Below are 15,237 nucleotides of genomic sequence, written 5' to 3'. Positions count from 1 at the left end.
TCCGCCTCGCTGCAGAATCCTGATTCAAGCGACTCTGTCAAGAGACAGATTATGTCGGATGAGATTATTATTGAAACTTTGCAGCGAGTGTCTTTTTGGAACAACGTGCCGGAGACTGCATTAAGACCTCCCAGCTGTGCATGTCTGCAGGGGTTTATGAACGTGTTAGTGTGTGTGGGGGGGCATAATTGAGTTGTTCCAGAGCGGTAGTTGTAGTAAGAGGTGTCCCAGGCTGCCTGGAACAGACTGATAAGCTGCTCTCTAGACCAAGACACACGCTCAGGCCACAGTTGACACCACACACACATCTAGAGCTTGTGTGTGTGTGTGTGTGTGTGTGTGTGTTGATTCTCTCTCCCTCGGTGCAGCCTCCTCTCACCTGCAGGCCCTTTGAGAAATTCATGTGTAAGCTCTGCTCAGACTCCAGAGATTAATGTCATTTGACCTGGAGAGCTGAGAAAGAATTCATATTCCTCTTCCTCTGCTAAACATGCAAACACCTCATACACATTCACAGCAGGATTAAAGGATAATTTAGTTACACTGGAATGTACACTCTAGCAGTGTAAGAGGTAAACTCGGCTGTTTTTGTTGGCATCATGTTGGCGAAAATGTTGGTGACATTCTTATGTAAGCAAATATACATGTGAACACAAGGGGCAATAATTTACAATATTGAATGATGAACTATGGTTGGGTGATGTCTACCATATTGACATATGACAAAGGTGAAATACCATGATGGATGGATGACGATTCATCAAAACTCGTCAAATCAGAAGGGCACAGAGTGCTCCAGAGGTTACGAATGAAAGGATGACATCCATCATGATGATCTTTTGCCAGAAAATTTGTGTGTTCCACAGAATGTAAAAGTATCCACTCAACAGCCACTTTATTAGCTAGCTAGGTGTACCTAATAAAGTGGCAGTGCTGCTTTGAGGTTGGACGTGTGTGTTCAGAGATGCTCTTCTGCGTACCTTGGTTGTAACGAGTGGTTATTTGAGTTACTGTTGCCTTTCCATCATGATGAACCAGTCTGGTCATTCTCCTCTGACAACGAGGAGAACTGCTGCTCAGATAGTTTCTCTTTTTCTGACCATTCTCTGTAAACCCTAGAGAAGGTTGTGCCTGAAAATCCCAGTAAATCAGCAGTTAGTGACATACTCAGACCAGCCCGTCTGGCATCAACAACCATGCAACGTTCAAAGTCACTTCATTCACCTTTCTTCTCCATTCTGATGCTCAGTTTGAACTTCACCATGTCTACATGCCTAAATGCATTGAGTTGCTGCCATGTTATTGGCTGATTAACCCACCTCTTTTCTCTTGCCTAAAATTAAAAACATTTTTTGTTTGTTTTGTTTTATTTTGTTTCCTTTTACCTTTGTCAATTCTGTATTTTATTGCACTTTTTGCACTTTTATTTGAAGCACTTTGGTGCGGCTCAGCCGTCTGTAAATGCCATATATAAATAAATTTGACTTTGACTTTGACTTTGATTAGATATTTGTGTTAATGAGCAGTTGAATCCAACAAAATATTTGAATTATTTAGAACGAAATCTACTTTGGATTTGTTCACACTTGATTCTAGGTGACGGCTCTATAGTCTACTTTCAGTTGCACCTGAAAAATCAATCAGTGCTACGTTGGTAAATCAGTATTGTTACTGGTTACAGTGTTGGTGGCTATCGGCCATCAGCCCGAACACAAATATGAACATAACTTCAAGAACTTTTGCTGAACTCAATAAGTTGATATTGTAATGATTTATTATTTATCTCAAATGTCTTGATAAAACAGCAGCGCTTTCAATAAAAGATCATGAGTGGATTTTACAAATGTCTGCTGGAGTACGAGTCAGAGCCTGGTGTACACTTACACTGAGGTGTTTGGATTTGGACAGATCTATCTAGACTGAATATTAAGTTATTTTCAGACATTTGAATTGCAGTTTGAGTTTTGGATAAAAAGTGACAGCCCAAACTAATGTTGGAATAGAGTGACAGGAAGATAAATGATCAATCAGAGAACCGGACAGGTTGTAAACAATTCAGCAGTATCCAAAACACTTCAATAAAAAGACAAAATTGAAAGTGATCGCCTGAATTGTGGCAGAGTAGATTTACTTTCAAACCTATATGATCAATTAACACATTAACATGCATCTTTTTAACCATATCACCACATTCCCTATTCTCTACCATAACTTTATTAATGCCATTTTATTATTACTGATTACTGCCAAACTACAATAAGAAGATTACAGCCTTTAACTACACTTAAGACTTTGCTGTAAATTTACAGTCAAACTCAGTCTCAGACTCAGACTCAGTCAAACAGTAACTTGCTGTATTATGATTGTACAGTATATTGCTGTAAAAACAATGCTCAGGCATTCAACGATCAAAATTATATTTTTTTTTTTCAGGAATTAACTTTTTTCAGCTGAGCATGTCAGGAAAATAAAGCTGTTATTTTCGAAAAAAAGGAAAAGTTTTATTTTATTTCTTTTTTGTCTGGGCTGAAATAATCACAATGTGTTTTTTTCCCCCCAGTAATCCTAATATAGAGTTTAAATGGATTAGTTATAATTTAGATTTAAACATTTAAACGTTGCGCTATTTTTTTTTCTTCGTTACGAGACAGTTTGTCAGTAAACAGACCTGTATTTCTCAAGGTTATAATAGTTTTGGATTTTTCATTAGTTTTAGTTTTAATTTTGTTGTGAATTTTTGTTTTCAAATTCAGTTAGTTTTAGTTCGTTTTTAGATCGAGTTTGCTAGTTTTAGTTTAGTTTTTATTTTTTGAAAATGCTTAGTTTTAGTTTAGTTTTTAGTAGTTTTAGTGTTAGTTTTCATTTTTTTGTAATGGGTATGTGCGTTTATTTCCTTTGGTTTATCCATCTTAGCACCAATAAGGTTTTCTTACAGGTCTCTTACAGTTCTGGGTGTTTTGTATTTTGGTTGAAGTGTAGACATCCCAGTCTCAGTAAACACATTCACCATGTGTTCCTGCATGTTGAAATAGAAACACTGAATTATGTATGAAAAAAGTTGACAAAGACGAAAACTAAGGACATTTTCACTATAATTTTAGTTAGTTTTAGTTAGTTTTGTAACCACACAATACAGTTTCAGTTAGTTATTGTTTTTTAAAAAACTCTTGTGTTTATTTTTATTTCAGTTAACGAAAATGTTTTTTCAATTTTAGTTTTCGTTATTTTGTTAGTTTTCGTTAACTATAATAACCTTGGTATTTCTATAATACAGTAGAGACTGTAAATTTTACAGTAAATTACTGGCGAAACTGCTGCCAGTAATTTACTGTAATTTTACAGTAAAAAGTTTTACAGTGTATAGGACCCCAGCAGCACACACACTAACCCGTCGCTGTGCACCTGGAGCTTTGTGCCGCGTCCAGCCGGAGAGATGGAGGCTGGTCGGCCTAAACACAGTAAACACTGGTCTCCTGTCAACTTCAAACGCTCTGAGGACCACTGAAGGAGGGAGGAGGAGCAGGCGGCGCTCTTTTGAAGCTCTGCTCCCGTCTTTCTATCTGACCTCCTTCTACCTATTTTCCATCCTGTGTCCCCCTCCATCTCAACCCACCTACCTCCAACCTTTTCTTTGTCTGTTCTGTCTCTCCATCCCCCTCAGCTCTCACTCTTCCTCCTCTCACACACTGCAAAAAAGCCAACTTGTATTTTTTGGCCTAAAACAGTGATTTAATTTGGTAAAACTTGGAAATATAAATTATTGACATTTAGGGCAATAATGTAAGTTAGCACAACAAAGGAAGCCAGTTGTCTGCTCAAAAACAAGTTGGTGAGTTGTTGTTACTTATATCTTTAAGTTGGGGTTCACAACAAGGGACAATAGTTCTGATAACTCTCATTTCTTTGTTGTGAAATTTGGTCATTAGCGAAAGCTAGCGGCTAACTGATGTTAGCAGCTAACTGATGCTAGCGGCGCTGCTTGTTACAGCTACAAGAGTAGCCATTAGCGTATCAATGCTAACTCAAAAAAACAAAACTTAACATATTTAGTTTAATTGTCCAACTTAAAATTTTATCGAAGTTTGTTGCCTTGAAATTTTGAGTTCACCCAACTTTTCTTTTTTTGCAGTGCTTATGTATCATTTTAGTGATGGGTGATCGTTGGCTGCCTCGGTATGTGTGAGTGTGTGTGTGTGTGTGAAGAAGTGAAAGCACTGTATGAAGCGTTTTACATTGATTAGCACAGTTTGCTTGGAATAAAGAAGAGGAGGCTACTTAGCATTAGTGAGGAATCAACAGGTCAGTGCTGCTAAAAGTATATTGTAAAAAAAACTGATGCTAGCGGCTAACTGATGCTAGCGGCTAACTGATGCTAGCGGCGCTGCTTGTTACAGCTACAAGAGTAGCCATTAGCGTATCAATGCTAACTCAAAATTGTGGTCACAACATTAGCTGACATTTCATAGCGGCGTTACAATCGTGCCAGAGAAATTCAGAGTTGAGCAAACTCAAAAACAAAACTTAAAATATTTAGTTTAATTGCCCAACTTGTTTATTGCCTTGAAATTTTGAGTTCACCCAACTTTTCTTTTTTTTGCAGTGCTTATGTATCATTTTAGTGATGGGTGATCGTTGGCTGCCTCGGTATGTGTGAATGTGTGTGTGTGTGTGTGTGTGTGTGTGTAACTGGCAGCAGTCAGATGGGCTCTGTCAATGACAGCATATGGCATGTGTGAGTGACACGGAGACTATCTATAGTGTAACGTGTGTGACTGTGTGACAGTGTGTGTGATTGACTGACGGAGACGTTCACAGCTTCGTGTCAGCCGTCCTGCTGGGTGGGAGGACTTTGCTTTTCTCTTTTTCTGAATAATAATGAAGTGTGAGTTTTATTTTATTCTTGCGCACGGTGTTGAGAGAGAGAGCTGGAACACGGCAATAATAATGCTGAGATTATTAGCAGACTTCAGCTGCAGCGATCTATATTATTTACTGTTTTTGTTCATTCCAAGCACTCTCATCTGCAACCACAGTAGGCCGAGAAAGCTCTGATTAACCCACTGAATGCTATCTGCATCACCAACAGCACACAGACAGTGTTAGAAACTAGCTGGTGAACATAATGAAGCATTTAGCAGCTAAAGAGACAGATATTTCCCTCAGGAGTTGGTGGAGATCAGACCAGACCCGCAAGGAGAGTGAATATTAGAGTTGCATGAACACAAAGTGAATGCTAATGTTGCTCTGTGTTAGCTGGATGCATATACAGTTGACTGTTTGATAACAAATTTGCTGAATCATCTTTACAAATCGATAATTTGTCAATGTTGTGTTGACAGTTTATTCTGCTGCCCCGAAAAATGGAAAAAAATGAATTCTGCTTTAATTAATTCATCAAATATCAAATTATTTGTTTTATATTGCACAATTAAATCCCCTTTAACTGTTTTTCAGACATAATGAAACAGTGTATCCTTGAGGTCTTTGAAAACAATTAATTACTTAAAAAATTTTAATTTCATCCATATATATATGTTCATCATGATACAAACTCATTTCGTCATATTATATAATTAATACAAGACACAAGCATCACAAATAGGTCCAATACTAATATTTATTATTTAAGTGAGAATTTTTTTTTTTCAAATAAATGGGAATAAGTAAGTAATACAAAATATAAAAAATATATAACATTATATATATATATATATATATATGTATATGTATATATATATATAATATTATATATATTTTTATTTTATTTTTTATTTTATATTTATAATATATATATATATATATATATATATATATATATATATATATATATAAATAATATAAAATATTCATCATAATAAAGGGGAATACATAATATAATAAAATAATCATTCTGTAAAAAAAAGACAAAATGAAGGGAAAAAAATGTATTTATTAATCTGAATCTCTAAATGAATCAATGGCATTTTATACTGAAATATATTAATCTAACATATAATGTATATCACTATATTTAAGAGAAATTAAAACAATCATTTATTTGCAGTGCTACTTTAAACCAGGTCATCTCTTTTATTTACATATAACGGCTGTGGGTTTTTTTTTGTTTTTAAAAAGCACTCAAGGCTGAAGAAACCATCTGTAACATTTCCATTTTAATATCTCTCTTTCAGTTTCTACGACTGTATTATGACTCAGCCTGCTTTGTGGCTGTGAACAACACCAGGTGTGACAAAGACACTTGTGTGAAGTAGAAGGAAATGTGCTTTGGGTTTCCTGCCGTCGAGGTCACGTACAGGGTGAACGTAACAGAAGGCAGCACAATGTATCTGAAAAAAAAACATGAGTGTAGCATTGAACAGCCTGCTCTGAAATGTTGGTTTCTGTTTGCAGCTACAGCATTGAATTGATTAGCAGAGCTCTGTGACGTCTTTGAAGGAGAAGTAAGAAGTGAAAACACTGTATGAAGCGTTTTACATTGATTAGCACAGTTTACTTGGAATAAAGAAGAAGAGACTACTTAGCATTAGTGGGGAATGAACAGGTCAGTGCTGCTGAAAGTATATTGTTAAAAAAAAAAAAAAAAATGGTCGTTAAGAATTTGGTAGATCATGTAGAAGTTTTAATCGATCTGTGGATTTGTTACTGAACTGAAACACGGCCAATCGTTAAGTTCTGCGGCAGAACGTGAATAAGTCAATGAGCTGAGAATTAAGTTGGATAAAGCTACAGTTTGCAAACTGAAAGTTGCAATAACAATTATAAAACACACAGAAATACAAGAGTATTCATTTAAGTAAAACTAGCTTACTGTATCCAACCTTGCGAACATGAATTACTAGGTTTAATTTAATCCAAAACTTATTTGAACACAAAACACACTTAACTATGCAAGTTTACCGTGAAAACTAACCTCATGCCTATTCGGGAGCTAAAACATAAAACATTGAACTCCTTGACGTTATCTTTTTTTTTTTTTTTTAACAATATTTTTATTGAAGTTTCAAGTGCATATCAAACTTTATGTCGGATTTACAAACATTTTCATTTATATCCCCTCAAACATACATTCATTCACACAGACAAAGAAAGTGAGTAAATAAAATGGACAGTGACAACAAACATCAAACTAATGGAAAATAAGTACTAAAATGAAATAAATAAGACTAAAGTGGAGCAAAATAAATAAAAATAATAACATAAAAGGCAGGATCATTTCATAACCTGTTGTTCAGTCAGTGTTATCCGTTTCATTGGTCAGGAATGACATAAATGATTCCCAAATCCAAGCAAACTCCTCCTGTTTACCTTTAACAATGTATGTCAGTTTCTCCAGTCCAAGACAAGTCATCAACTCCTTCTTCCATATAGCTAGTGATGGTGGTTCTACATTTTTACAATTTAGATCAATCACTCTCCTTGCATGGAGAAGTCCAAAGTCGATCATTTTTGATTTCCTCGTTGCTCTGATGGAGTGTTGACGTTATCTTTACAGGATAATCTCACTTGATCATCAGGAAGTCTTTTTTCATCCTGTCAAAATAAAAGCGTCTGTTATCAAAGCAGACTTTCGCATAGTACTGTTTCATTTTGCCCGTGTATGCATGTTGTTATACATACTGGAGTCCGTATAAAAACAGAGCGATTTATGGATTTGATTGCTAATGTTCTAGATGTTGAAGTTGGCAGGTTTCCATCCCTGTTGTTCATTGTGTGATCTCTGTCCTCGTGCAGGTGAGAGTGCGATGAGGAGAGCTTTCAGAGTGTGAGGCCATGGGCTGCACCTCGGCCAAGCAGGTGTCGGCCGTGCCCAACGATGAGGAGGGACGCGGCAAGGCCTACAGCAACGGAGACCTCTTCACTGGTCAGTATGCACACACACACACTAACACACTAACACACACACACACACAGAGGGATGTCAATAAAAGCTTCACAGCTCCATTTCACTCTGTTAATTGCTCAGCGTAGACCCATTGCCCCGTCTGCCCTCGCAATATATTCTCTTCATTATCGCTCATAGTCCTCTGGCAGAGTGTTAAGTTCTCCATTTCAGACAATAACTGTCAACACCACAGTTTTATTGGAGCCATCCATGTTGACAGTTCATGTAAAAAGGGAGAGGAAGTAACGAGTTAGAGAGAGCGCAGTGTTAACTGTTCGCTCGCTCAGGTGTTGTGTGTCCTTGACGTTCTCAATATTTTAGTCTTTGGAAATGGAGAGGAGAGGATGGAGCAGCCCTTTTAAGAGTTTCCATTAGTGATGAATCAATTAATCGATTAACTTAGGAGCAGAGAGGAGGACAGATTTATGCTCAAAGAATCATATTCATGCCGAGCAATATTGTTTTCAATTACTTTTCTTTAATCTTTGTTTTTGTCTGTGAAATATTGGGTAGTTTTGTCCCTTTAGGCCTCTAAAAACTATAAAAACAAACCTCCGACAAGGCCAATGGTGAACTCACATGCTCCCATTTCACAGGATGGGAAGTTTTTTGACCCACTTTGGTGTTTTTCATGATGTCATAATGTGTCTCAAAAATGTTGTATAGAGTTGTTGCTCCACATTAGGGAGAGTTCATGTGAATTTTTGCATTTGGGAATTTTTCTGCTGTTGAAAACTGTTGAAATGAAAGTGAAATTTAGTTTGTTCAATCATCTGTCACATGATTCGCTTTCACTACAACATGTAATGGGTTCTTCTTCCTTGGCCTCTGCTTCCACCAAGTTTCATGAATAATTTAACCTGAATAATCCTGCTGACAGACAAATAAGTCAAAAAGTGACGTAAAGGAGGTAATAAAAGAGAAAATAGGACCATTACTGTTACTGGACTTCTCACAAATCAGACATAAGTAACTACAAGGAATCACAAGTAGACACACTGCTTTGCTGTAAAGGCCTAAAAAGGTGGGGAACCACTGGATTATCCACTGGATTAGATGGACAGGCAGTAAATCAACAGTCATTTTAATAATTGATTTAATCATTTACATACTTTCTCAAACACAAATGCGAAACATATCTCAGGCTGCTCCTTTTCTGTCCAGCTATTCTCCATTCTCCATCATCTTAAACAGAATATTTTAGGCTTTTTGTTGTGCAAAATTTTGACCTTCTGGGAAATTGCAATGGAAATTTTGCAGCTCAGATCCATTAATCCATTGACGCCTGAAACTTCCTGTAAAACCTCTGGGCGATTTTAAAATAAGCCTCTAAAACCTGAAGTTTTTCTGGAAATTCAACAGAAGTGTCAACGCCTCTACTAAATAATAGATTTTTCAGCCTCTGTAGCAGATAGAAATGAAATTCAAAAAGTATTTGAGAGCTTATACAAATACTACAAAACAATGGGTTAATTGAAGTTGAGCGTCGTCAGTTCGATCCCCGACACTGAATCCACCCCTGTTCATTCCTATGTAAGTGAGAAAACAAAGGTGTCTGCCAAGCATTATGTCATTTTCTGGAATCGATTGATTGAAAAAAACAATCAAGGGATTAATCTGTAATGAATATAATTGTCAGTTGCGGCTCTAATAATAGCTCACAGGCTGTTGTGCAATGAGGGACAGAACAGAAAGTGAAAGCCAGAGACGGAGAGAGATGATGGTGGTGGTAGAGGGATTAACAGCGATTAAGAATTAGGAGCAACACTCTGGTAGAACTGCACACGGGCGGATGGACGTGGCAGATGACGATCCACAGGAGGTCCTCTCTCTCTCTCTCTCTCTCTCTCTCTCTCCGTCATCCCTCTCTCTCTGACCCTTCTCCCTCTTCAGCCTCTCACCCTCTTTGACTTGCTGCTCTCTCGTCCCTTCCATTCCACACGTTCCCCTCATCCGCCTCCCCTCTCCACTCTCACGTCTTGTTTCCCTCCCCGTCGTTTTAGGAGCGACAGAACGAGGCAGGGGATGAGCGATGGGAGGGAGGAGCGGAGCATTTTTCCTTGAGAGAGGAAGGGAGAATGACGTGTGTTTTGACGCTGCTGCTCTTCTCTTTTTTTATTTCTCTCTCTCTCTTTTCAACTTCTCTGTCTCGGTCTGATCGCCTCTTCCCGTCCCCTTCTCAAGGCCCCGTTCTTCCTTTCCTCTTTCTCTCTCTCTCTCTCTATTTTGGGTCTCTGCACACCCCTCCCTCTCTTCCTGCCTTCATCCCCCAGTGTTTCTTCTCTCCCCGGCTCTTTTCCTCTCTCCTCAGGCACAACATTAGGTCACAACCTTTTGTCCTTTCACCTCCCTGTTCTCTTTCCTCCCTTCTTCCTCCCATCCTATCCTCCGAGTCTCCCTGTCAGTCCGTTAAAGGGGAATCCACAGTGGCGGAGGCTGGGCCAGACTACTGTTTGAGCCGGAGTGTGTGCGTAGAGGTGGAAGACAAGAAGTGACCTGGATATGGTAGATTAGAGTTATCCCAGGCTTCAACCCCCAATAACACCCTTTCTTCACGCCCCCTTTTTCTTTGTTTCTTCTTCTCTTGGAGCTTACTAACTCCTCTCTCGCTGCAGTATTTTACTCATTGTCACATAGTGTGTAGTCATTCTTTCCCACTTAACTCGCTGGCCTTTCCAACCCCAGTCAAACTGCTCCAGTGCATCCGGTGTACTTCACATGATTGAGGCGGTCAATAAGTCCGCCGCCCCCCCCCCCCCCCCCCCCCCCCCCACACACACACACATACGTAAATCTACCCCCTGTAGACTGTGTGTCCGTGCATGTATGTTGCATATCTGTCTATATAGCGAGACAGCGACCCCTCATATTCCGCCTCCGACAGATTGTCTGCCAGTCTGTCTGTCCTCGTGTGTATTTGTGCATGCGTGATTGTATGTGTGTCCCAGATACACAGCCTGCTCCGTCAGACTCCGGCCACTAACCCCAACCCCCCCCCCACCCCCTCGCACAATAACCGGAAAAGGCTGAGCTCCATTACACAAACACTGAAGGACGACGAGGGAAAATAGCAACACTCTCCACAACATCATGCTATTGATGTCTGCAATAATGACAGTGGAAGGAGAGATTAGAGTGGAGATAGGACTGTATGTGTGTATGATTGTGGCGCTCTAACATGTATACACAACATGATGGCGTGCTGATTTCACTGTTTCTTTAAGAGTTTGTGTTGTTTTGAGGCGGTGGAGCAGCTGAGCAGTTTGAGGGTCTGTCCCACTGTCCGTCTGAAATGTTTCTGTCAGATGCAGAGAAAATACCGTGAAGAGAAAAAAGTGGTGTGAAGTGTGTTGTTGCGATTAGTCAGTTTTACTCACAGGGATAAAAAAAAAAGGATCTCTCAAAGCTGATTGTTTTTATTCGTGCCTCTAAGAAATGCCGGCACTTCAATCACACTGAGCTTTTCTTTATCATACCGCTAAGTGAGCTCCCAATTATTAAATATTACCACATACACACTTGAAAAAAAAAGAGCAGCTACATGCTTGAATGAACTTTTCGTGCCGATGCATTTCAGAGAATTCTCTCTTCTCCTGCAAACAACACAAAAGCCACAACAAATACAGTGTCCATGCGCAGTGTGTGGAGAGCAGAACAATTCCTCTTTAGGGCAGTGCACAGAAATAGCTGCTGACCTGAAGGTCGTCGGTTCAATCCCCAGCACGTCCCTTATTATCACTGCTGCAGTGCCCTTTAACAAGGCTGCAGGGGCGCTCCAGTGGAGCTGCTCAGTGGTGAGCTGAGGCTAACTGTGGTTGCACTGGGAAGCTTCCAGGTGTGATTGTGGATCAGGGCGTTTCTGGAAAAGAACATTCACACTCCGTTAACTAGCCCTAGTTACATAAAGGTTAGATATCCACGAGATGCTGTTTGTAAGATTGGGAACAAACAAAGGGGAGGACCGAACACAAATTACACAACGTTACACAAATGTACACACAGAATACATATATATGTGCTTTGCATGCACCTGTGTGTTTAAGTTTATCCCTTTATTCCCTTATTTCTAGGGCTGCCCAGTATATCTGTTTTTTAATCGTCAGTGCAATGTCAACATGTGTGATATACACAATGTGAGGGATCAGTTTAAAAGGAGTATTAATAGAAAACTGTTTGCTTTATTGCTTAAATTACTTTTTTTTTTTTTTTAATCCAATTTGGTGCCTTTTGTATTAAATGTTCAGTCTGTTCCATAAAAGACTGTTTTATATAAAAGACTAGTTTCATTTTAATTTAATTCAATTAGCAACCAAAAAAGTTGGGATGCTGTTTGTACCCACGTTTTACACCACCAAACTTTTTTGTTGTGAGTTTGTTTTGTGATTAGTGTGCTAATATCCTCGATCTATGGCGCTGACATCAGTCTTCATTATCTCAGCATGATGTGTCTCTGTCTTTGATATTTTTGAGAAACAGTTCCTGCAGGCCTCAAGAGTTTGCACAATCCAGTCTTTCTCAGACATTAAATTTGACTAATTTCAGACATGACAGACATTTTTTGGTCTCCTCAGATTGCCCTCAGCATTGAGACCGTCGTCATGTGAAAACATCAGCCTGACAGGAAACCAATCATCCAACCCTAGTCTACTACATCAAACACAATACAGTATTTCAGCAACATTCAGCTAATGAGTAACTGCTGCTGCATGGCTGATAGAGCCTGGAGTTTCTTCTGTGTGCGTGATATATCATTTTTAATATTACAGGCCTTGAAAAGGAACCCGATGGTGAAAGATGTATGAATACAGCCAGTGAGAAGTCAAATTCTCATTGAATCTGACTATTTAATTGTATAACACATGTTTTTTAGATCAGTTTTTTACTAATCGAGGGGCTCCCTACTGTCACAAGCAATTGACTTTTATTGTTTTCCTATTTGCTTACAGTTGTCATGACAGTAACGCATCAGAAAAGATATTTTGAATATATATATATGCATAGTGTTTTGGATTTCCCCCTGTGTGTGTGTGTCTGTGTGTCTGTGTGTCTGTGTGTCTGTGTGTGTATGTGTATGTGTATGTGTATGTGTATGTGTCTGTGTCCGTGTCCGTGTCCGTGTCCGTGTCCGTGTCCGTGTCCGTGTCCGTGTCCGTGTCCGTGTCTGTGTGTGTGTGTGTGTGTGTGTGTGTGTGTGTGTGTGTGTGTGTGTGTGTTTCTGTGTCTGTGTGTCTGTCTGTCTGTCTGTGTGTGTGTGTGTCTGTGTCTGTGTGTCTGTGTGTCTGTCTGTCTGTCTGTCTGTGTGTGTCTGTGTCTGTCTGTCTGTCTGTGTGTCTGTCTGTGTGTGTGTGTGTGTCTGTGTGTGTCTGTGTGTGTGGGTCTGTGTGTGTGTTTGTGTCTGTGTGTGTGTGTCTGTGTCCGTGTGTCCGTGTGTCCGTGTGTGTGTGTGTGTGTGTGTGTGTGTGTGTGTGTGTGTGTGTGTGTGTGTCTGTGTGTGTGTCTGTGTGTGTGTCTGTGTGTGTGTGTGTGTGTGTGTTGGAGATGAGACGTGATGTTCAGGTGTAAATGTCATGGTGAGGCCAGAGATGGCCCGGAGCCAGAGTGGCCGAGAGGGAGGACACGCAGCAGGAAGGACGGAGTGACATAGCCACAGGACAGGCAGGCCAGCTAGAGCTGTTACAGCACACACACACACACAAGTACACACAGAACTACACACACACACACACTCACGAAGACGGCTATTAAAATGAGTCACACCCATTCAAATGGCACACTTGCATGAAATGACAAACGTGCAGATTCAAAGACACAGCGTTATCTGAAATAGAAACACATGCACACGCACACGCGCTCGTGCACGTGCGCTGACTGTTTGTACCTTAAGGTCACTGCAGCGCTCTGGTCTCTAATCAGAGATGAGAAAGATGTCCACATCACAAAATCACAGCTCCTCAAAATAGTTCTTCCCTTTCATCTTCCTCTCTCTCCGACGGTTGCCCTCCCCTCTCTCCCAAAGCGAACCCGGCATCGGCGTGACGAAACACCCTTGTCGTTTCTTGTGACAATGACTGCCGCACACACACACACACACACACACACACACACACACACGTACGTACTACTCGCACAGCATGACCGGTTTTTGCTCCTATCTAAAACTGAAGCAAAGTCTGTGATGTGATGAGTCTTGATTGGTGTAAGCTGGGTCACTTTGATCTATCTCCAGCCGTCACATTAAGCTCAGTGACTATCCTGTCGCAGGAGCAGAACATTCAGTTTAACCCGTCAAGCTGCAGCTCACCCAAATTATAAAATGACATTTTCCTCAATCGCTACTTCAAAATGTCCATTTAGATTTATTCACATCGCCCAAAGCCGCGGCTAATTTTACCCCTTTCTCATTCATCTGTATCCACCTTAAGGTGCGGATTATATAGCTTTAAATTTATGTGTGTTGCCCCTGTAATATGCTGGGGAGCAGAGGAAATGGCTCTTAATTCTGTTTCCATCTGCAGCACCTTATGTGCTGCATGTTTACAGAGCAGATCTTAGTTTGGTGAGCCTGTGTAGTGTTATAAAACCGTTTGTGTGCGTCGGCATGTTCAGACAGGAGCCACTTTGCTCCGACTCGTTTACATTCCTGAGACAAACAGAACAGCAGAAAAGTAGTCGGCATTTGGTTTTTCCTCTCATCTCTTCTTCTCTTTCTGTTAAATCTGCCAGCTTCCCTTCTTCTTTCTCTCTCTCTGAAGTTATTTCACATCAGCAGCATTTATCTGACAAACGCAGGCTCCACAGTGACGCACGTGTGTGATGCTGAAACACAGGCGATCACACACACACACACACACACACACACACACCCAGGAGGAGCAAAGACACACAGGTGATCCCGGAGGATTGTGAGCAGCAGAGCAGAGAGGAAGGCTTGGACCCTTCAGCTGGGTACAGAGTGGCACAGACAGACACGTGGATAAACAGACAGAGCAACAGACTGCTGATAGAGGGAGGGCAAAATACAAAGTGTGCAACAGATAAGGCTGCAAGGTGTGTTTAGGGGCGTGTGTGTGTTTCAGCTGCTTTATCAGTAAAATGTGCAACAACCGGGCAGTCAGCAGAAATGCCACTGTGCTTGTATTGTTCTGCTCAAGGTTAGGTGGGGTTTGGTCCCAGGTAAATGTGCTGTATGTAGAGTATTTTGACATCATATCATCTTACATCACTGTCAGATTTATTTTGTATTGTTTGGTATCAGCGCAGTTTGCATATGAATGCAGAATCTGCCCTTTTTTAAAATCTGCATTCATATGCACTTATCTATTTAACCCATTGAGGCCTAAAACGCCTGTAAAACC

At 40.1% G+C, this 15,237-nt stretch overlaps 1 protein-coding gene across 3 annotated transcripts in view; it reads left to right on the top strand.

Annotated features, from left to right (window-relative positions):
• zgc:92140 (uncharacterized protein LOC447854 homolog) overlaps positions 1 to 15,237 on the top strand; it is a 39,483-nt gene that overhangs the window by 12,284 nt on the left and 11,962 nt on the right. For all 3 annotated transcript variants that reach the window (XM_059341566.1, XM_059341567.1, XM_059341568.1), the window contains exon 2: positions 7,732 to 7,861. In XM_059341566.1, coding sequence (XP_059197549.1) covers positions 7,771 to 7,861 — 91 coding nt within the window. In that variant the 5' untranslated portion in view covers positions 7,732 to 7,770. The remainder of the gene's footprint in view (positions 1 to 7,731; positions 7,862 to 15,237) is intronic.

This window comes from Centropristis striata, chromosome 9 (assembly GCF_030273125.1).
Source record: "Centropristis striata isolate RG_2023a ecotype Rhode Island chromosome 9, C.striata_1.0, whole genome shotgun sequence".
Lineage (NCBI taxonomy): Eukaryota > Metazoa > Chordata > Actinopteri > Perciformes > Serranidae > Centropristis > Centropristis striata.
This window is presented reverse-complemented; position numbering and strand designations above follow the sequence as displayed.